The sequence below is a fragment of the Pipra filicauda genome, unplaced genomic scaffold (genome assembly GCF_003945595.2).
Source record: "Pipra filicauda isolate LSUMZ 115617 unplaced genomic scaffold, ASM394559v2 scaffold288_size945232_pilon, whole genome shotgun sequence".
NCBI classification, from domain to species: domain Eukaryota; kingdom Metazoa; phylum Chordata; class Aves; order Passeriformes; family Pipridae; genus Pipra; species Pipra filicauda.
In genome coordinates, this window is record NW_024104407.1 from 790,271 (window position 1) to 813,034 (window position 22,764).

Below are 22,764 nucleotides of genomic sequence, written 5' to 3' on the forward strand. Positions count from 1 at the left end.
ATTTCAGAATCATGCCTGGAGCTGAGAAGTGAAACTTATCTGCTCCCTGTACATTTGCCTGTTCACAATCACTAATGGAGTGGGGGTTTTTCCATCTCCAATAGGTAATGACAAGTCTTTAGTTTGACGTAAAAACGAGTTACTTGCTGACCTTTCCATCCCCTTTTAACTTTCCCTTGTAATTGACCTTATAAAAACACATATGAGAGAATCTTTTATTTTTTTATGTAAGACTTCTTCAACTAACATTTCTTACTTAAAATATAATTGTGTTTAAACAAAGGAACGCTAGAAATGCAATGTGGTGCATCCTATATTAATTGTGTTCATTACTGACTGATAAGGAAGGGTAATATGTTATTCACAAAGTATAAATTCCTAGATAAAATATATTTTCATATGCTGTACATTCAGATTGAATTTAATAACTCTGAATAAATTAATAATATTATTAATAATATTAATATTGTATTATTAATATTATATTATTAATAATAATATAATAATCACAAGTGTACCTATAGGTGGTTGGAAATATCTAAGAACAAAACCACTTTTTGGTAGGTGAACTTGATTTGCATTACTTTTAAAGTGGAGAGGGCTTGGTTGTTTTTTTTTTCTTTTTAACTATTAGAAACATGGAAATGTTATACCAGTCATTTCCTGATTACATTATTGGTGAATGTATTTTTGAACAGAGAACTGTACGTACTTTGAATAACACATTTATACCCTGATTATTTTTTACCTATAGTTTATTTTTAGGTCCTTTTAACTAGCTTCAGTGTTATTTTAAGTTTCACCTATATTTTTTTTTGAAAAGCACACTTAGCAAGAGATTCATAATTTCATAGCTGAGCTGTGACATAACTGCTTCTTTTTTTGTTAAGTCTGTTATACAAGTTCTAACCTGTGGTATAAATCTGTTACTGCTAAATTCAACACCTTGTTAATATGAGTGAGAGCATTCATCTTTAAAAAAAAAATTGAATTTTGAAGTTTCAAGTGTTTTTTCCTCTCTTGTTTTGAAAAGAAACCCATTTTCTATGCGTTTTAAATAATTATCAAGGAATACAATAAGATATAAAGGAGACATAACATTTAAAAGTATTCTTTTAAGTTGTTTTTTGCCACTGAGTCTCTTGAACATATTTTATGTGTATGGTATGTTAAAAACGGAACTAGATACAGCAAATAAGGACATATACTCATATACTGGAAACAGGTTGTTATATCCATAACATGTTAATTAACAAATTTAATCCCCCTCCTGACCTCTAGAGTTGTAGAATTGCTTGTACCAGCAGCGGATTTGATGCAAGGAAGAGCTAGATGAAATGTAGGAGACAATGTTAATGAAAATCCTTACTGGTAGACAGACTAGTGTTCATTTTTTCCTGATTTCAGAACTGAAATGGAAAGAACTTGAGGGTACAATCTGAAGTCATTATGCATCCCTGTTTCAAACCCTTAGGAAAGGCCTTTCAGTTTATGCACACAGGAAAAGTGAATTTAGTCTGAGACTGAGAAAGCAAGCAATTAATTCTTTGCACTCTTTCATTACACCCAGTAAAACCTTTGAAATACAGAAGAAATAAAGACTGAACTCATATCTTTTGGAAAACTGTCAAATCAACAGGACAATTTACCACACAAATGCAACTTAAAGTGTTTGTCCAGAGATAAAATTGTGGCATAATTCTAAATAGCAGTATTATTAGATTTTTACTCATCTGTGTATATCAGGTGAACTTCTCAATAGTATGATACAATTTTGCTTCATAGTTTTAGATAACATTATTTTAAAATTTAATGTAGCAGCAGCAACATATTTTGTTACTTCTGATGAGTGTTAATTGCTCTACTTTGTATAATTCAACCAAATTTTCTGTCTTACTTTACACCATCCTGTGGTTGAATTCTATTTGGCTAAAGTAAAACTGAAAAGTGTTTTTAATTAAGATAGCTTAAAAAATGGGGGTAGGATATGCATTGTGCCCTTGAAATACCTGTAGCTGTAACTTTGAGGAAAGAGCTTCATGTTTTACTCTATCAGAAAACATTAAGGCTTCTGTGGAGAAAACCTTTGTGCCCTCAATTGCATATAATACTCTTCATGGTAAAATCTAAAATATTTCTGGTGCATGACAAATGGTCCTATGTTGAAAGTGCAAAAGTTGGACTTTGAGAAGTGAATGAACAGTTAATTGCTTGAGTCAGTGGGAGGTTCTGTTTTCTGAATGTCCTTTTGCCCAAATGATTACTCTGTGGGAAAATGGATAACCATTTTTTCCTCCTGTATTTGATTGATATTTTGCAGGATCAAGCTAGAGTTGTAGGTCTGTAGGAAATGCCATGAATGGTTTGTTAGCTCAGATTTGTACAGCAGGCAGGTCTGCATGTTTACCTGAAGTAGTGACCTTTGAAAAGGACACATTGTTAATGTCTACTGATCATGAAAGTCCTGGTTGCTTTCTTTCTCACACTGATTTTGATGCAATAGAAACTGCATTTTAATGTTTGTGTAGATGACACAGTCTAAGATGCTGCCACATGCACTTTGTGGTTTTGGTGTGCAGGTGCAGACTTCAGATAGAAGTATACTGAAGAAAGTATAGATTTTCCATGTTCATTTCAGGCAGCAAAGGCTTCTGTTTCTATGTAAAATAGTATTAAGGAATTTTGCTTTATAGGTTTCTGAGATTTACAAGTATTCTAATATTATTCTTAATATTTTAATAGTTAATAGTTAATATTTATCTAATATTATTAATACAGGTGTGTTAGCCTGTGGTGATCAGTGAGCTAAGGGAAGAGGTAGGAAGGAATAATACCTTTTAAAAGAACAATACATTTAGAATGGAAGGTAGCAAACGATTTTTTAGGTGTTCAAACTTTCTTCAGAAATTCTAACCCTGAAAGCATAATACAACAGTAAACTAAGAACTTCAATACCAGAAAAAACTGTATGGAACAATATGGTGTTTAGACAGAAAGGTGGTGGGGTTTTTTTTGTGGGGTTTTTTTTGTTTGTTTTTTTTTAGAACTTAGTTTAGCTGTAATAAAGAAATAATATATATATATTTTGATGGAATAAATAATTCTTAAAAATGAAAAAGGAAATTTTAGTTACCCCATACCGATGTCATTACAGAAACAGTAGTTTAAATAAACTCTGGATGATGTAGTGAGGCATCAAATTTGAAAAAACAGACATATATTTTAAAGGGGTACAAAATGGAACTTTGCTTAAAAATCAAAGTTATTAATAGAATACAGTAGCACTCTCTTATGGAATTACTTCTGCTAAGGGTTTTGCAAGTTATTTGGAAAATATTTTTAAATAAAGTTTTTTTACTTCCCAAGCACAAATAAGAAAAGAATAAAGATCTTATTTTGTATGTCATTGTTCAAGAGACTGGTTTAACTTTAAAGCATAGCTCCCACTAATATATATAGAATTGGCATGTGTGTTTAGAGAAAATCAAGGTGAAAATATGATATCCAAGTTTCTTGTTTGATATTTATATAGACAGTCTTCCAGGTTTATATTTTTCTACCTTCTTTATTTCTTCTATAATCTTTCAGATTTGTTTCTCTCTTTGGTATTTAGCATCCTACCTAATGTTACAATATTTGCACCTTCTACCAAAAGTGCTTTTTATCTTCATTTGAAAAAAATGACAGTTGACTTATGAACTGTTGGTCCAGTATATTGCTTGTGTCAGCTTCTGAATTGCCAATTCTTACATGCAAAGGTTGATATTTCTTCACTCTAGAAGTATATAAAGCATTTTCCTAACTTTCTTTTTGAGAGAAGATCTTCTGTCTGTTAGTTTGAAATATTTTTTTTCTTGTACTTTCTTCAATGGAGAACACATCTGAGTTTCAGTTCTATCTTTTTTGCACAAATAAACCAAATCTAATATTGATTTGTCTTCATTTTATGTTCTGATACTTTGCTTCTGGAGCATTAACAAAGGAATTTTAAAAATAATATTATTGTCTGTCAGAAGCAAACAAAAAATATAAACCAGAAAAGGGAGAAGTGGGGGGGGGAGAGCAAGATAGCGAGAGAGAGCAGAGATAAGAAGCTCTAAAGATTTCTATAAAAAATAAGAAAAACATCATGCAAACATTGATTGTGTCAGGGGCATCACATAGAGAGAGCAGCAGCTTCAGATGCAGAGACTATCAGTGAGACAAGGGGAGGATGGGATGAAAAATAAATTGACATTCTGTTCTGGGATTTATAGAGGTGGCCTGTTTCCTGTGTGCATCCTGTGCTGCTTTGTAGTTCGTGTGAGGTATTTTTCTGTTCAGCATAACCTATTTCATACACTTAACAAGTGAGCTTCATTGTTGAGGTGTTATACATATAAAAAGAGATTAACAGTTTTGTGATTAATTTTGATTTTCACTTTTTATATTGACTAAGGAAAAGAGCTTGGGGATTTTTTCTTTTTGTATTTTTGGGGAAATACAATGTTCCTGTAATCAGGATTGTTTTTGTAATTCCTGATTGTTGAGTTTGAATTTGAAAGTAACATCCAAAAATAGAGGTTCTACAACATTGTGTTAATTTTAAAAGGTATTGAGGTGTGATAACAATAAATGTCTACATGGTTACATAGGTTTTCCCGCTTGAATTACACTGCAAAATGAATAAGAAATTAATTCCACAGCACAGTATGTGTTGTATGTTACTGCAGCCCCTCTGTGTCATTAGCATTGTTCAGTATGATAACCTTTCTAAAAATGTTCTCTAGTCTGTTTATAATTGACTGTTCCTTTTCAGAATATATTCAGTTTCTGTCCAGTATCTGTGGTCTTAAAAATTCACTTGGTTATTTCTCTGACTTCTTTTATTTTTATTCACATTCTTAATCACAATGATCTTGAATCTTCTCTATGTCACCAAGCAAATACTTTCTCTGTTATGCCATGCCATGTCTTGCTCCTTCTAGTGTTTTCCTGTCTCTCCTTTCTCTTTTAAATTCAGTCTCAAAGTCACTTTCTGCTGCATTGGTGGCTTTTAAACAAAGTTTTAACAATTCATTCATGTTTAACCTCCTAATTTTCCCAGTTTTAACTTTACCTTTCACTGTTTAGCCTTTTTTCTGGCTTTTTTTTCTTTTCTTTGAATGTGCATGATGGCTACTGCAATGGATATGCAATTTAATAGCTATAGTTTATAGTCATGTGTTATATTTTAGAAAATATGAGTACATGTCTACAGGATACGGGGAAGGATAATATTGCTTGGCAGAATTTCACCTGTAAAGCACCTGCAATTCTTTTCTGCCACATAAGCAATGTCAGGCAAAAGTATCTGATAAAATATTTACAGATTCTTTTTCAACATTCTGATACTCATTTGAAGAGCAAAAATAGTTCTAGGAGAATGTACCGTGGATAAATAAGTAAACCTAAACATGTCTCCAATTCCAGAAGTAAGAAATTTCTTTTTTTGCTAAATCTCAACTGGAAAGGGGAAAAGAGAAAGATGAATAACAACTGTCGAGAAAGAAAGAGTAATGGTAAGGAAGAATATGGCTACAAAAGAGTATATTTATAATGTATATTTTAAACTGACAATTTTAGAATTACTAGTGTCTGTTAAGAATTTAGCAGCTACAAAGTTACACATCAGTTGTATATTGTCTCTGTAATGAGAATTTAGAAACTTATAAGTCATTGTTCTTTAAGTATGTTTTCATATGTACCTCATTAGTACTTGTATCTGAGTACATCTGTATATTCTCACTTACTCAGCCTCCACCGATTTGTGGCTCAGCAATTTCCTGAGCCGGAAACTGCATCTTTATGTTTAAAAGTCCTCACTGGATTTTTATCCTGTTCTTCCATCAAGTTGCTGCTCTCTGTGAACATTTAGGAAAGCTTTCTATATAATTTTCAGTGTGTTCAGAAGTACTTTTTGGTAGTTCCTGCTCTTATTACCATTTGGAAGTATTTTTATATTTTCTGTATTATTATCCAATTTATAAACCTGAGACTCTGCGGTCAGAAGAGGAGGAAAACCCTATTACGAGATGACTGGTTATCATTTTGACTGATTCACAGCTTTTGATTTACTATTCAGGGCATGTAGCTACAAGCAAGGTAGTCACACTACAGAATTTGAAAAGAAAAAAAAAACATTAAATTGCTTGAACCTGTTCTGCAACAGCCTTTTGGTTAGTTTTTAATTTTAAATTGGAAATGTATTCATCATAGTAGCTTCCACTGAAGAAGGAGAACCTCTTTAATAGAAGCTAAAATACATTTAGGAAAAGATTAAATATAATACAGATAAATCACATAAGAACCATGAATGGGATATTCAGCCTATTCAAGCAAATTTCACTATTTAGGATTTTAGATGACTTTGCAAAATCACTTTTTAATAATTCCTTCCAACTCTAATAGCACATCATGTTGAATACTCTGAAATCTTCAGGACCTCAACCTCAACTTCACAGAAACTGATTAATATGTCCACTAATTGGCCCTTGTCCCAGAGTCTTTATTTCTCAAAAGAAAAATTCGTACTGTAGATATATCTTATTATAGTTAAATGCTCTTGCTGTTGATGCTTTTGAAGGCATTTTGATATTGTATTGTGTGGAATACATAAAAAGAGTTTTGGAGTTAAAGTTCTTATTGAGAAGGCTAGAGGGTCTTTTGTGCTATGGGATAACAAGATTTTGCTGACAGCAGTGGCAGAAGAGAGAGAATTAAAAAAAAAAAAAAAGGAAAGGAAGAGATAGCAACAACTGAACAGGACGCTGAAAAGAGAAGGCTACTTTTTCTTCCAGAATGATGGAACCATATATACATATTTTCATAGTGTTTTTTTTTAACTATAAGGCTGTAGAGTTCACAGTTAAGTATATATGAAAATGAAAAAAAAAGCCCTTGATTTTTGAGGGAGAGGTTTCAGTTTTTACTCTTGGCCTGCATTTCTGTAATCTTAATCTTGAAATCTCTGTTCATATTTTAGCAGGATATCCTTTGATGTTTGTTTCTTGATTTGTCTGTCATCAGAGAGAAAGGGAGTACAGTCTATATTTTTGTCTCAATCTCCTGTATGACATGCTAAAAAAATAGTTTAGTATGTTTTTGCATAATCCTTTTGCTTTTCTTTTGGCTAAGACATAATTCAACGGTCTCTATTCATTTTTTCTCTTCGTAGACTTAGTAGTTTTTCTGCTCATGAGGATTTTTAGAATACAGTTTAAAACAGAAAATTTCATAGAACGGTTTGGGTAAGAAGGGATATTAAAGACCTTTAAAATGTCTTTGTCAGAGCAATCTACTTCAAAATGGGTGTTACTTGAGCCTTATTACATTTAAAATTTGCATTTTAAAAATTAAAATTAAATAAATGTGACCATTTTCTATCCCATCTTGAGTATTTCTCATGCTACTGAAATTGTGATCACAATTGAAATTTTGCGCTAGTCTGATCATCAGTGGCTAAAATTAACTTTTCCATTTTTTCGTGTATGTGACAGCATAAAACACAATGGACATTTCTCAAATAAGCTGAATCTGCTGACCTGGAGTTACCTTGCTGCTAACCCTATTGGGAAAAGACCCCAGGCTTCTTGACCTGTGAGAGACTTTCATTAGGACCCTGTTACCATTTACTACTGGAGAGTTCTGTGAAGAGTCATTGTTTAATACTGAAAACTTATCCTGGGGTGAAAACTTCACCTTTCTTTATGTGGAGAGTACCCTTATTTATTTATTATGTAGAGCCCAAATGATTTCAGTCTACTGCATGACATGACAGCACCTGAAATATGCATCCCCTTAAAGTGTGCCTTGGTCTTGCATCACAAAAGGGAAGGTTTGAAGAATGGTTGGTAGACCAGCCATTTCAGCAGGAAGAAATCATAATTTTGTTGTAGGTGTACGATGAAAGTAATTTCATTCAGTCATAGACAGTTGATTTACACATCCACATCAAGTCATATTACTGTCTGGAGCCATGATTCTTAATTGCTTGAATAAGAAGTGCCTTCCTTAGAGAGGTAAGTGTCTCCTGTCATCAGCAATGCCAGAAACAGCAGTACATTTTAAATTCAGAGCAAAAACCTCGATATAATTGAAACCCTTAAATAAATATAGGCTGAAAATTTTCCCTGGAGACTTTATAAAAGCAGTATGTTTTGATACACTTTTTATCAATCAGCTACTAACCAAAACCTGCTTTGATATTTTTCCAAGTACAGGTGCATTGAAGAAAGCAAGCTAAGTAGAAAATCTTTTTGTGAATCACTGACTTACCATGTATGCAAAATGAAACAGTTTTAAATTCTTAGAAAATTTTTGATCATTATAGGCAACCTTGATTCCTGTCCCTTAAGTCTTTGTACTATTTTACCTGTCCTTGCAGTTCTCAGTCTTAGTCTCTTTCCCAAGCCAATTTATTCCAGTTTTCTTCACTGGCTTTCATCTGTCTTAAGACAACTGCTACACTCCAGATCCCAAGGTGCAAACTTTTGCTGTAATGCCAATAAATTCTTTTTTTGTCTCTTTCAGTCTTTATTTGTACAAGCTGTTCCTAATAACGTAGTTGAAGAGATTCATTTTCCTTTACCCCTTTCCTGTCAATAGTTCCAACATTTTCCTTCCTTTATAATGAATGTACTTTCATCAATACTGCCTTGCTCTGGCTTTTTTTCTTCTCAGCATGTATATTGCCTAAGCTCCATTGATTTTTAATGACCTAATAATTTGCTGCATCTCAAAACTGCAGTTGCAAGGACAGGTCAGTTCCTCCAGGTGGAAACATATGCAGTACAAATGTAACCACCGAGAAAATCAGGTACTAAAAATATAACTTGTCTCAACTGAGCAAGCAAAACCTGCATTTTTTCAGGCAAAACCTGTGTGGATTTTCAGATGAATGATAAAAAAAAAAAATAAAATAAAAAAAAAAGTCTTCTTAACCTAAGATTCATTCACAGAGGCATTTTAAATACTTAATAAAAAGAAAGTGCTTGCCTCATTTAGAACAAGGAAATAGTTAAGATTATAATAACAAGCAGCCTGACCAATTTATCTTACGAGTTTTATTACCAGAAATGACTGAACTATTCTGTCTGAAGTCATCTGTTGAGGAAACATAGTCTTGATTATTGAAAAGATTATTTTATCATTTAACATTTTAGCAGTTATAATTTTGAAATACAAAGATACATAAAATAGGATTTTGTAATGAGAGGCTTGGGGGAACCAAAAGAATAAGCAGTGGTGTCATTCTTACATGATAAGAGGCATATTTAGGGAGTGAATTATGTGTGCTATTTTCTGAGGCTGTAATCCCGCAAAGGGAGTTTTCAAAATGAGAAACATATTCTGAACTTAAATTTGCCTTTACCAAAAAATGTTTCTTTAAAATTTTATGCCTCTGAGTTTAAAAGCTCTAAATGTCTAGAACCACATTCTTTATCTTTCAGTGGGACAAGCAGTTTCTTAATGAAGGAAATATATAACATAAATAAGAGTGGAACAAACCCTAAATTTTTACTGTAAAACTACTTTCTAAAACTGCCCAACGAATTTCTAAAACTCAGAAACAGTCTCTATGAATTAAAAGGAAGCTTCTTGGAGAATTTACTAACACACAACTAATCCTTCCCTTTAGGAACATAATGCAATAGCAGGTGAGGAACACTATGTCCCCTCACTTGCTTACCTTGAAAGAGCTACAAGATCATAGTTTAAATTCTGTGAATTAATTCATACAGCTGCCAGGAACACTTCATTTTTTCCAGGCTTCTGAAGGTCAAAGGATTTTTATTTTCACTTCTCATACTTTAAATTAAATCTTCAGAGTCCTTGGGGTCTTTCAGCCCCCACACCCCAGCAGAAGGTGGTGAAGTGTGTAGAAATTAAAACTCCCATCTTTTCATCTAGATATAATTCTTCCATGTGCAAGAGCAAAGGAAAAAAGATAGTCTAGCGGACAACTTATGGGTCCAAAGCATTTTTTCCTTCTACATCAGTCCCTAAGAACAACCAGAACTGTGTTACATGCAAAAATGGTTGACCATTTTCCAAAACAGTCTGCAGGATGACTTCCTAACTAATTCCTAGCTAGATGTGATGCAGTGTTCATCAAACATCCGAATTTTTCATGTCAGTTCAATTGGTGTTCATCTGTGATCCCCCAAGTATAGCAAATTTGAGAGTTCTGTGGCTCTGAGAGGTCCCACTCAGAGGGAAATTGTTGGCCACACCCCGCTGTGGTCTGGGAGAGCCAGGGACTTAGGACCGCTGCTTATAGGGTCACAAGAGAATTGGCTTTAGTCATAGTAATTTTCCATCCTGGCCACAATTAGGGTCAGTACCTTTCTTTAAAAGTTCAATAATACAAATGTTCCACTCAGGTTGTTTTTCAGGAAACAACCTGAGTGGAACAAAGTAAGTCTCCAAGGCTGTTGGTTTAAAAAGACAGAAGCTCATTAGTCAATGTATGTTCCTGGAAGCAGATAATGTTTCTGATAAACTCAAGGCCAAGGCCCAGGAGCATTTCTGAGATCATAGTGGAGACCAAGGAGGAGAGAGGGATGTACCACTACAATGTGTTCTTATTCAGGTTTTTATTCAGTAAATTAGTCAGTAAATGTTTTGCTTTGACTGCACCCAATCAAGTTTGTGTTGCATAATCATTAAATACTTTATTAAGAATAGCTTTTGATTCAAGAATGAAACTGTATGCATACTTAGGCAGCTTTTTTTTCCTAAGAATGAGGCAGTATTCTATGTACAATCTAGAGAAAGAATGGTTTTTAGATGAAGAACTTTCAAAAGGAATGATAACATAGATAATCACAGATCTTTACAAACATGATATCCGTAGTCTCACTCAACTGTTAGGACAATTTTTTTTTTCTACAGTATATCCCATGCAGTATTGTTATAAAAAGAAAAAAAAAATTACATGTGAAAATCGGGATCAAATTATCCCTTTCCACAGTGGACTGTATACTGCAAAAAATTATCTTGCTGCAGAAATGTGATGTGGTTGGGTGTAATTTCTTACTGCATTTTATAACATTTAAAATCTAGAGTTACTCACAATTCAAATACTCATTTGTGCAGTGGGAATATATGTCAACCGTTTTCTGTGCTTCAGTGTTTATATTTCTGTAAGATAGTACTTTCTTTTAATAAAAAAGCAAAAAATCAAACTATAAAGTTCATCAGATTTTGAAGCCTGCTTTTCTGAGGAGGATTCAGTTACTGAACATCGTTTTTCACATGTTAAGTGCTGACGAATTTATGACTGGTGTTTTAGGTAGCTATACAATTCAGAATGAAGTTGTCGTAAAGATGAAGATTGAAAATTTTATTTTACATGATTAGATTACATCCATTATGCTTCTTGCTTATGGTTCTAGGGATAAACTTTGACTTTCAGTTCTAAACTGCAATGAAAGGCTTTGGAAGCTGCTTTGAATGTTTTATTGGAACAAGGTTGTCAGTAGAGACAATTTCTGACAACTATAAAAGCATTAAGTACCTTGGTATCATTTTTATAAAAGTATAAGCATATTTTTATGTAAAGAGTTTGTTTTTAAATTAATTCTCTAACAATAGCTGAACTTGTTCAGAACTTTTTGAAAAAATTATCAGATGGCATCTTCTGTAGCAAACGTGTATTTCTTGCTTCTATTCTGTTCTTCTACTATTATACTAATCAATAAATACTTGTTGATTTCTCTTGACTTGAAGCAGTAGAACAGAAATGTGAATTCTATGCTTATAACAGTCACCTGGCTTCTAAGGAATGAATATAAGGGTGATCTTTGTGGAAAAGATAAATCAACAGTAACGCACTTCTGCTTGGTTTTAAAAAGTTATGATTTCACATGAGTTTTCTGAGCTTTTCCAACCTCTGGAATGGTTTTCACAAAATGTGTGTCTGTGGATTGCTCAAACACGGCATTGCATGTAGTGTAAAGGTTTGTTGCATTTGGGTTTTTTAAATATCATGTTTTCCATTCTGCAATGTCAGCATGTAACTTGCTGCTTTTTTGAGTATATTATTTTACTAGCTGCTGTAGAAAATAAATATCTCTCATTTCCAAGAGAAAATAGTTAAATAAGAAATAGTAAAGTAGAAATGAAAAAGCAGAATATTTAATGAAAGACATGTATAACTGCGCTCTACAGGTATAATTATTTACTATTTGGAATGCTTGGTAGGAATTTTGAATTCCAGCATAAAATATGTGATTTATAATAATGAATTTAATATGATTTTTTTTTTATTTTGCTCCATCTTAACTGATCTTGGTCAGTAAACTGATTTTATACTACTAAGTACTTCCATACATTAGCCACATCATTTTCTTTGCTTGTTTTATAAACAGGTGAAGTTTTTATAGAAAACAATGATGTTCCATTTTTTCCTTTGTAGAACTGTCTGACCAGATGCCATTTTCATTGCACTTAAAATTTTGGTTTTGATCAGTTTTCAGAAACTGTTGAACAAAAGACATTTAGCACCACGCGGATGGGATCTGAAATGGATCTTGAAAACTACCAAACTGCTTTAGAAGAAGTACTCACGTGGCTTCTCTCTGCTGAAGATGCATTACAAGCACAAGGAGATATATCCAATGATGTAGAAGTTGTTAAAGAACAGTTTCACACACATGAGGTAAATGTTTATACTAATCTTTCAGTAGTTGCTTATATGCTTTTATCCCATATTAAGGTCAAAAACACAAACTAAAAATATGTCTAGTTTATTTTATTCCTTTTTCCTTTCTTTTTTTGATGTGTTTTGTTTGTTTGTTTGGTTGGTTGGTTGGTTTTGTTGTGGGTTTTTGTTTGGGGTTTTTTTTTATTGGTTTGGTTATTGGTTTGTTTGGGGTTTTTTGTTTGTTTGGCTTTGGTTTTTTGTTTTGTTTTTTATTTTGTTCTGGAGAATTTAAACATCATACTGGAGACTGTGCCCTAGGATCACAGAATTATTTAGGTTGGAAAAGACCCTTAATATCATCAAGCCCAACCGTTAATCTAGCACTGCCAAGTCCACCACTAAACTATGTCCCTAAGGGCTGCATGTACACGTCCAAGGACTCAACCACTTCCCTGGGCAGCCTGTTCCAATGCTTGAAAACATTCAGTGTTTTCAAAAACAAACCTTTTTTCCTAATATCCAGTGTAAACCTCCCCTGGTGCAACTGGAGGACATTTCCTCTCATCCTATCTTTTGTTACTACACCCACCTCATTACAACCTTTTTTCAGCAGTTACTGAGATCAATAAGGTCGCCCTTCAGCCTCCAGGTTACTTTTTGCTCTATGAAGAAAGTGAAAGTGTTTGTTTCTGGTTCATGTTACAAGGTTTGGGTTAGGTTTGAAAAAAATAAAAGCAAAGTTAAAAATCAGGCTCGCAAAATGATGGAATTCTGTTCTTTCCTTCCAAAGAATTCAACTTAAAAGTAGATATATATATATTTTTTTTTTTTATTGTCAGGGTTTTATGATGGAGTTAACAGCTCATCAAGGACGTGTTGGTAATGTTTTGCAAGTTGGAAGTCAACTTTTAACAGCGGGAAAACTTTCAGATGATGAAGAGAATGAAATCCAAGAACAAATGAATCTACTTAATTCTCGATGGGAAAGTCTCAGGGTAGCAAGTATGGAAAAACAAAGCAAGTAAGTAACATGTCAGATAAAATAATATATATTGACTTTGACTGAAACAATCCTGAACTTGACTAACAGTTGGGATTTTTCCTTCATTTCACTGTGAAAAAAACTCCATCTTTTATCTGTTTTAATCTGAAACTTGATGTGCAGTGATTTTGAAGCCTGCATGGTTTTCGAGCCTTGAAGCCCAGTAACACTTCAACCAAAATATATATAAACTTCCTCACATTCTTCCAATTGTTTCAACAAATATTGTATCACACATTGTACCTAGCTACAAAGAAGCGAATCTTTAGAAGAAATCAAAAGGAAAAGGGAAAGAAATCTTTAAGCCCTGTAAAACATGATCCCATAAAAAGAGTAAATGGGACCTTAGCTTTCCTGGAAATATTGTCATGGTTTTATCTGAGTACAAATTATACTATTCAAAAAATGGCAAGTCCTACAACTTGAAGTTGAAATACAGGTAAATGTAGAAAAATAATATGTTAAATAGTCACATTAGTCTTTGGAGCATTTTTAATATTATTATGTCTTATTTAGAAATTTTTATTTATATAGTACCATTTAGTATAAGAAACTTCATAAACAGAAGAGTTTATGTGCACTGTGACACTGTGATTGTGTCACAGTGAAGTAATTTGGTTTGCAGGATACAGAGATTCCAGGAAAGTTATGGAAGGTGATTTATGTGTGAGTTTCCTTCCTTATCTTAAGAAAATAACTGTTACCTGATTTTTCACATTTATTCTTCTCAACCTTTCTCTTTTTTTTTTTTTTTTTTTTTGTATTTTCCATTTTATGTTTATACTCTTAATATCTGTCTGACAGGATAACTCTGTGTCAAACTCATGTGACTGGGTCTTCCTTTGTCATGAGGAATTTTGTATACCTACTGGCCTTTCTGTAAGGGGATCACTGTGAAGTTTACCAACTGACATATTAAATCAAAGCAGTGGAAATTTTAAAATTAATTAAGTGTCATTAGGAGTTTCTTTATAGCCAAGTAGTATTAATTGTTGAAGACTATGGCTGTTCTCTGCAATAAAACCAGATTAATGCAGCGGCAAAAAAAAAAAAAACAAAAACAAAAACAAAAAGAATCTGAGATCCTTGGTGGTCTTTTAGGAACTTTAAGCTAGGTAGATTTTGTTAAAATCTCTCTGCTGAAGTCTTAATTTTTCTCTCAGAAAATCCCAATGAACATGTACTACGTGAGAAACTCTTCTATTTCTTTACTACAGCTGGAAAGTGACTCTTTTTGCAAATGTGATTTTAATACCAGCTAAATATCTCTAGCAGTGAGTCCAATGGTCTAGTCCAGCATCTTGACAGTAACAGAGCAAGTTGCACCAGGGGAGGTTTAGATTAGATATGAGGAATTTTATTTTTTTTTATGGAAAGGGTTGTAAAGCATTGGAACAGACCACCCAGGGACCTGGTAGAGTTACCATCCCTTAAAATACTCAAAAAATGTGTGGATATGGCACTTGAGAATATGGTTTAATGGTGAACAGAGGGTGGTGCTAACGCTGACTGTTGGACTTTGATTTCCAAACTTAATGATTCTATGAGTCTAACAAAAGGTTTAGGGGAGATACATGATCTCCTGAAACAGCATCTTATCATCTCCTTTTTCCATTGGTGGAGATGAAATATTGGTGTGCATGGGCCTGCTGCTCTGGAGAACAAATACTGGGCTGTGTGTCATCGGTCTGACCTAATAGAAATGTGTTATGTTATGAAGTTCTCTGTGGAACTACTCTGGCCTCCAGTTGTTTTCAGCTGAGGGTAACATTGAGGTGGAAGCAGTTTTGCATATTTGGTAATGTACTATGAATTTTATTTTTTTTTCTTTCATCTATTTATTCAATATCCTCTTGAATCTGTTAGTATTCATGGCATCCTTTGGCAGTGAATTCCAAAAGCTTCATACCCAATAAGTGCTACTTTTTTGAGGAATGACTTATTTTAGTTTATTTGTCACTGGTAGCTTAAGTGATTCCCTCAAGTAACTCTATTAGAAGTGAGAGTCAACAGTATATATTTTCTTACTCTCTTCATAAATATATATTGAATATATTTGGTTATTCATCTTGCTCCTCTTTGAGCTTTCTCCAGTTCTACCCTACCTTTTTGAAGTTGAGGAGTTTGTCCACAGTATTAAAAAGCAAACTGTGATTTTCAACAATTGCATGACATTACTCTCTTTTTTGCAGTATGTTCTTAGTAATTCCAAACATTGGTTTTCTTTTCAGCTTGCTACTGAGTAGTGAGATTGTTTTCTGCATTTCATCTTTCTTTGACAATAAAGAAAAGAGTTTCAGATGTTTCAACCTAACTTATTCTAGCTCTGTTATTTTCTTGGAAAGAAAAATCTATGATGCTTTGCTGTAGGGAGGTTTTATTGCCATATTTATTTTCGTTTAAATCAACACATGCTAGTAGCAACCTCACCTCTATGAGTGGTACTATGCCTACACACTCTACACAGTTAAAATGTCCTTTAACAGCAATTGTTCAGCTTATCTCCTAGATTCAGCTGTAGAACATTGCTTGGGGAATTGAGTAGTCTAGTATCTTTTGTCATGTTTGAGCAATATGAATTTGGTAGAAGACATAAAATGATATGGGCTTCACAGAGAATGTGATGCTACTATTTAATTTCTTATAGAAAAAAATTCTGTGATAAATTCAATGAAATTTGGCTAAGGGCAAGAGAAAATTTCTCTGGAGTGACATTGCTCGATATAGCTAATTTTGACCTATTGGTCAAACCCCTGTGATTCAAGCACCAGCTATAAGATGTCACAACATAATATATTTCTAGGTTATTATACATAATTTAAACTCTCAGGATCCATCTTCTACTTCAGTTTAAGGCACAATCTTCTGAGCACATTGCTATAATCTAGTCCCTAAGGCAACAGTGACATGTTTATCCAAAGAGGTGGTTTTTGTGAGGATGAGGCTGTCTGACCTCTTGTAATGGTAATAAGAAAAGTAACAAAAGGTACCACACTTTACAGCACAGAGAAAACAAAAGCAAACAATTGACAGGGGAGAGGAGAAAGATATTCTGATAAAGGGTACTATAAAAATGAAAGCGTCTTAGGAAAAGTGATTTAGTAGGTCAGAATGTCTGAGGAAGTTCGTAGCATAGCAATGCCTTTCTGTAAAAGCAGCCCAAATTGGATTTCCCACGTATTGACTGTGTATTGAAAGTATTTGACTCTTATAGCAATGCTGAAGGAAAATAGCCTGTTTTTTGGTGGGTTTTTTTGTTTGTTTTTTTTCTTAATTTCTTGCTCCTGGCAGTCCTCAAATAGAATTTTCTAAAGTAAAGCATCTCAGAATGATAAGTATACCACTGGAGGGGGAAACAGTGCAATTTATGGCTTTATAGAGAATTCTACAACTTTTAAAACACATTCAATTCAATGAAGTTGTATTTTTTTATTTGAAACCTATGAGAGGCATACCATAAACAGAGGTTTAGATAATCTCCTGAGGTATATAAGTATTAAAACTTCTATCAGATGTTTATAAAAGTAATTTGAAAACCAGGAAGTACCTGCAGAATGGTGAGAAAAGAGAAACATTCTTTTGCTTAAGAATAAAATGTGATTATTTAATTTTCAAGTTTATGCTTCTTGCTTCAGAATAAGATCATTAATCATATAATAAGTATTTCCTCATATCTTGGTTTTCTTAAGTTCTCTTTAACAGATTTTCTGTACTGTTTATTTAATTTATTACTAAGAGTATATGTCTAGGATGAAGCATTGTACTTTTTGCTTATAATAGCTTACTTTAGAACATCAAGTAAGACAATAAAATACTTCAAACTGAAGGACTGAGATGTGAGATCACTAATTCCTTGTGAACCATGGGCTATATTAAAGCAGGGTATCATCTTTCTATACTTTATCTATAAAGAAATAGAGAGATTAGAGTGGAAAAGACATCATATGAGTCTTCTGGTCATTTTGATCTATAATTAACACATGATTTCCAGTTAAAAAACACCTTGAAATCATAGTACATCACAAAGATCCATGACATTATGTTCTTAGGAAAAAAAAAACAACAGAGATAATACAGAGAAACATTACTGCTTGATATCTCCTGTTCAGAGATTTGGATTAATTCAGCCCTTCCCATTTCATGTTACCTTTTTTTTTTTTTTTTCTTCTCAAGTTATGTTGAAGTTCCAGTTTCTGCTTAAAGTTAGTTGTTTCTGTGATTTGTTTGCTTTGGTCCTTTGCTTCCAAGAGTTGTTAACTGGAGACTTTAAAAATTGTTACTTTCTCTAGAAAGTAACATAGCTTCACAGAGATCCAGATTTAACATCTGATGCTGCCATTTGGGACCAGAAACAGGTGTAACTAAAACCTTATTACAGAACAAACTTTATAAAAAATTTAAATTTGTTTGCAAGACTTTATTTCCATGAAGTTGGTTCATCTTGGTGTTTGTCTGCAAACAAGCACCCTTTTCTGTATCCACTGGTCTGCATTTGAAAGTATGAGGAGCAGCTGGGGTCACTTGGTCTGTTCAATCTGATGGAGGCTGAGGGGAGACCTCATTGCAGTTAAACCTTCCTTGGGAGGGGAAGAGGAGGGGAAGACACTGATCCCTTCTCTGTGGTGACCGGTGACAGGACCTGAGGGAATGGCCTGAAGATGTGTCAGGGAAGGTTTAGGTTGGATATTAGAAAGAGGTTTTTCACCCAGAGGGTGGTTGGGCATTGGAACAGGCTCCCCAGGGAAGTGGTCACAGCACCAAGCCTGACAGAGTATAACGTACAGTGACACTACATGCTGTAAAATATACTACAACATATACTAAACATATAGCCTGATACTATAACATATAATGGTTTTACCAACCTCAGTATGATTGAGGACAGTGACTTTTGTCTGTCAAATCTAAATTAAAAGTTGTATCTTATGTGAAAGATGGATAATACAAAATGCTGTTGTAATTCCATAGTTTACACATTAATTTAAAAATGCTTCTGATGAGATAAAGATTTCGTTTAGGAAAGTTTGGAGAATTTCTAAAGAAGCAAGTATAAGAAAAGGATTTGTGATGGATTTCTGGTCAGATCATTCTGGATCTATCAAAATACTTTGATTAGGCAAAACTGAAGTATTTCCTGTTTAATTCTTCAGAACTTTCTCCACTGAATAACTGAAAACTTACTATTTTTTTCTGTTTACTATCCTAAATTAGGGAAAGCATGGTAAGGTCAGCTGTCTGAGAGTTTTCAAAATAGTCATAGTAGGTAACACAAGCCTTAAAAAAACAGGTAGCAGAAATTTTGAATTCCAGCTCTAATAGAAATGCAACTGGAGGACAAAACTTAAGAGACAGAATATTGTATGCAGTATTCAGAGTCTAAAAAAAAAAGCTTCAAAACTGTTTGTCGAAATCAAAACTTTTTCAACAAACTTTCAGTTACCTCTTTCATGGAATCACAGAATATGTTGAGTTGGAAAGGAACCCATCAGGATCATCAAGTCCAGCTCCTGGTCCTGCACAGGACACCCCATGTGTCTGAGAGCGTTGTCCAAACATTTCTGGAACTCAGACAGGCTTGGTGCTTTGACCACTTCCCTTGGGAGCCTGTTCCTCTTTGAAAGTGTGTATTTTTATTCTACCTTCAAGTGTAACCTTGTGAAAATCAGTTGATATACAGGGCAGATGTTTCTTCCTGTTGTTTTCTTAACATATAAATTGTAATTATAATTTTTTTTGTTTTAAAGTTTACATAAAGTTCTAATGGATCTGCAGAATCAGCAGCTGGCCCAGTTAGCTGACTGGCTGACAAAAACAGAAGAAAGGACAAAGAAAATCGATTTGGAGCCCCTAGGTCCAGATCTAGAGGACCTAAAGCGTCAAGTAGAAGAGCATAAGGTATGTTATGGTGTGCTTCCAAGGGCATAAAAAACAAATTCAGTTTTTGACATTTTAAAACCTCTACTCTTGCCATTAGAGCATAACAAAGTAATATGGAATCTTGATTTAATATTTATTGTTCTCTACAGTTACAAGCTTTTGTAGAGTTATTTTATCACAACTCTGAGTTTTATTCTGATATTAAAAAAATTACTTCCTTTAAACATATAGACAATATACCAGAATATGTGAGGCAACTGTAACATCCTTTTATTATGTGGTACAATAAGAATATATCACATTTTTTAATACCTCTGTTGTCTTCTTTTTGCATGTTATTTTTTCCCTTTGCATGTTGTAATAATGATTATGTAGTGCTCAGACTGCATAATCTTGTTAGCACTCCTGGGACTCTGAATGTGTATTTGTACAGCACTACTTTCTAACTGTAGAAAATACTTTTTAGTAATGTATTTGATTAATGGAAAATAACAAACTCATAAATGGAATGTAAGAGAGAATTTGGCCAATTTTTTTCTACTTTCCATCAGGGTAATTTTTTAATTAGAAAAACTGAGATCTGAAAAGAAAGAGACTGTATCGTGTAATAACTTGGTTTCATTTACTGCATTAAATTTTCCTGCTTCATATTAATTTAAATTCTAAAATAAATTAAGATATGTATCCATAGCACATGGTGATGATAAGGAAACAGAAAAATAAGGAACAGAGATGATTTGCGAGGTCATGGAGATTTGATGTGATAACCTGTTAATGTTTCTACATAGAGGCTCGAAGCAGTTCATTTCCATAGTATCTTCAGAGATTTTAACACCTGATGCTTCATGGCCTGTGTCAGTGCTAGTCCAGGTTTTAGAGGGCAGATCATCTGAAAAACAATTCAAACTGAAATCAGCTTTTACAGTTCTTTTACAAAGAGGTCAAAAACTGCAAGACTTCATGATCCACCAGTGTGTTAAAGATGATTTCTTTGCATTCTGATTAAGGAGTGCTACTGAAGAAGAATACAAATTCTACAGCTCCTGCTGCTATTTGTGCTATCTGTCTTTGCCCTGTGAGGAGACAAAGTATTTCAGTACGTGGGTTTGCTAGCTAAGCACATATTCTGACATTAAATTTTCTTTTTTAAAAAAGACAGCAGGTAATTATAAAATGGTAATTAGGGAAAGAAACGTGAAGGATTTTGAATACATGAGTACTAAGACTTGAATAACTTTATTTCTATGCATTTTATGCTTGAATTTTAACATAAAATGTAATCCTTTTATTTATACAATCTCTTTATGCTGCTTCTTTCTAATAATGAGAAAAATGTGTGTTTAGCTTGTATTTGAAGATTCTGAGTGAAAACATTCATAAATCTCTCTTCCACATACTAGTTCTTCATTCTTGGTGTGTTGAGTTAGTCAACATTATTTATTTATGTGTATTACTTTTCAAATCTTTTTTTCTGTGCAAGAGACAATTTAGCTAGTATGCTGGAAAGAAAATGTTTGTGTTTAATTTTAATTACATTTGTATTAATTTATTGTTTGTCTTATTCAGTCAAAGTTTGTCTCATAAGTCAAAGAACAAGGTGTTTTCCATTCTTTCAATTATTGTGAGAAAGTTCATATCATTTTATTGTATGTTATATACAGCAAACCTACCTCCTATAACAAGGGTTAAAACAATGGAATTTTAGTAGCACAGATATTGCTTCATTACTAAATAAGCAAACAGAAAAGCAAAACCCAACACCCTTAATATTTCCTCTGACTCTCACCTGTCTCTGGATGTACCAGAAACAATGTTTTGCAAATTAATAGGAGGACCCAAAAGTTAGAAGATTTAAAAGGCAATGATGGTTTCAAATGAAACAGACTTCAGCAAAGGTGACAGGTTTGGTTTGTTGTTATCCTGTCTCTGTTTCCTCTTTACCTTTATAATTTTGACTTCCCCTCTTTACCTGTTCATTAGTAGCTACTTTTCACTCTGTTGATTTCATGTTATGTATCCCCCTTTGATTTATGACTTCCATACAGCTGATTTCTTTATTCTACTTTTTTCTCAATATTGTCAAAAAATATTGGTCTTGCATTCTTGTTTGACTGACACTTGAGTTTCTCTGCTGGGTCCCTATAACTAAAAAAAAAAAAAAAATCATTTAGTAATGTGTATTGGGAATGGTACCCAACACTCAGACCAGACAAAGAACACAACATTCTTTCACACTTTTCAGCATGCTGCTTAGTTCAGAAATATGTGAGCTTAATATTTTGACAGTACTGAAAATTTTCTGAATGGGCTGAATTAGTGGTGAGCTCTAGAAGATTTTATGTCATTAGCGAGGCACAGAGTTCTGGTGAGAAAGAAGTCTGTCGTAGTCAATATATTTTGGAATTGTAGTTAAACATTTCAGTAAAGAACTATTGGTTTTTTGCAGTAGTATTTTATGTATTTTTTCTCCTGTTGCAACTGTCCCTTCCTTATAATTCTATAAAGGGAGAAAGCTACTTTTCAATAAAAGTCTGAGGACTATTGAACTAAGTCAAATATTGTATTGGAAATGTGTTAATTAAGAAAAAGTGTGCTTTAAATTGAACTGATTTTCTTATTCCAAATTATTATTATACAATTTATAGTTAATAGATTTTAAAATTTCATTAAATTTCCAGAAACATCAACACTTTTTAATGCTAGGATTTTTAGTACTTCAAATTAATTGAAAATGTAAAATGAGATACTTCCTAAGTGTTCAAATAGGAGTGGATTTGTCTTTGGGTACTTGGATGACCTAGGTAGATATTTTTATTCGCTTTCAACTACATGAAGTTGGAGTTGTGTAAGTTTTTGTCTGATAGATAGGAATTAAAAGAAGTGTGGAGTTTTATGAGTTTCTGTTGTTGCTATCTCCATGAATCAACATTCATGTCCATCCTACTTTTAAAGTCCCTGAAAATTTGCTTTCTCTCTGACAAGCTCAGAAGAACTTGTTAGAAATTTCAATTTAAATTATTTGAACAGAGTTTGCTCTAGCCTTGAGATTGCCCTTCGTAAATTCCTGTTTCAACAAGATCCTGAATACAAACAATTTTCACCAATTAATTTCATGGTAAAAATAGACACTTGGGTTATAAAAACAGTCCTTTACCTCAGGGTAAATTGAATCTGTCTG

The 22,764-nt window shown here is 33.3% G+C and overlaps 1 protein-coding gene across 2 annotated transcripts in view; it reads left to right on the forward strand.

Moving 5' to 3' along the window:
* LOC113988582 (dystrophin-like) overlaps positions 1-22,764 on the forward strand; it is a 463,871-nt gene that overhangs the window by 328,112 nt on the left and 112,995 nt on the right. For both annotated transcript variants that reach the window (XM_039382875.1, XM_039382874.1), the window contains exons 9-11: positions 12,494-12,682; positions 13,507-13,688; positions 19,454-19,604. In XM_039382875.1, the coding sequence (XP_039238809.1) occupies positions 12,494-12,682; positions 13,507-13,688; positions 19,454-19,604 (522 nt within the window). The remainder of the gene's footprint in view (positions 1-12,493; positions 12,683-13,506; positions 13,689-19,453; positions 19,605-22,764) is intronic.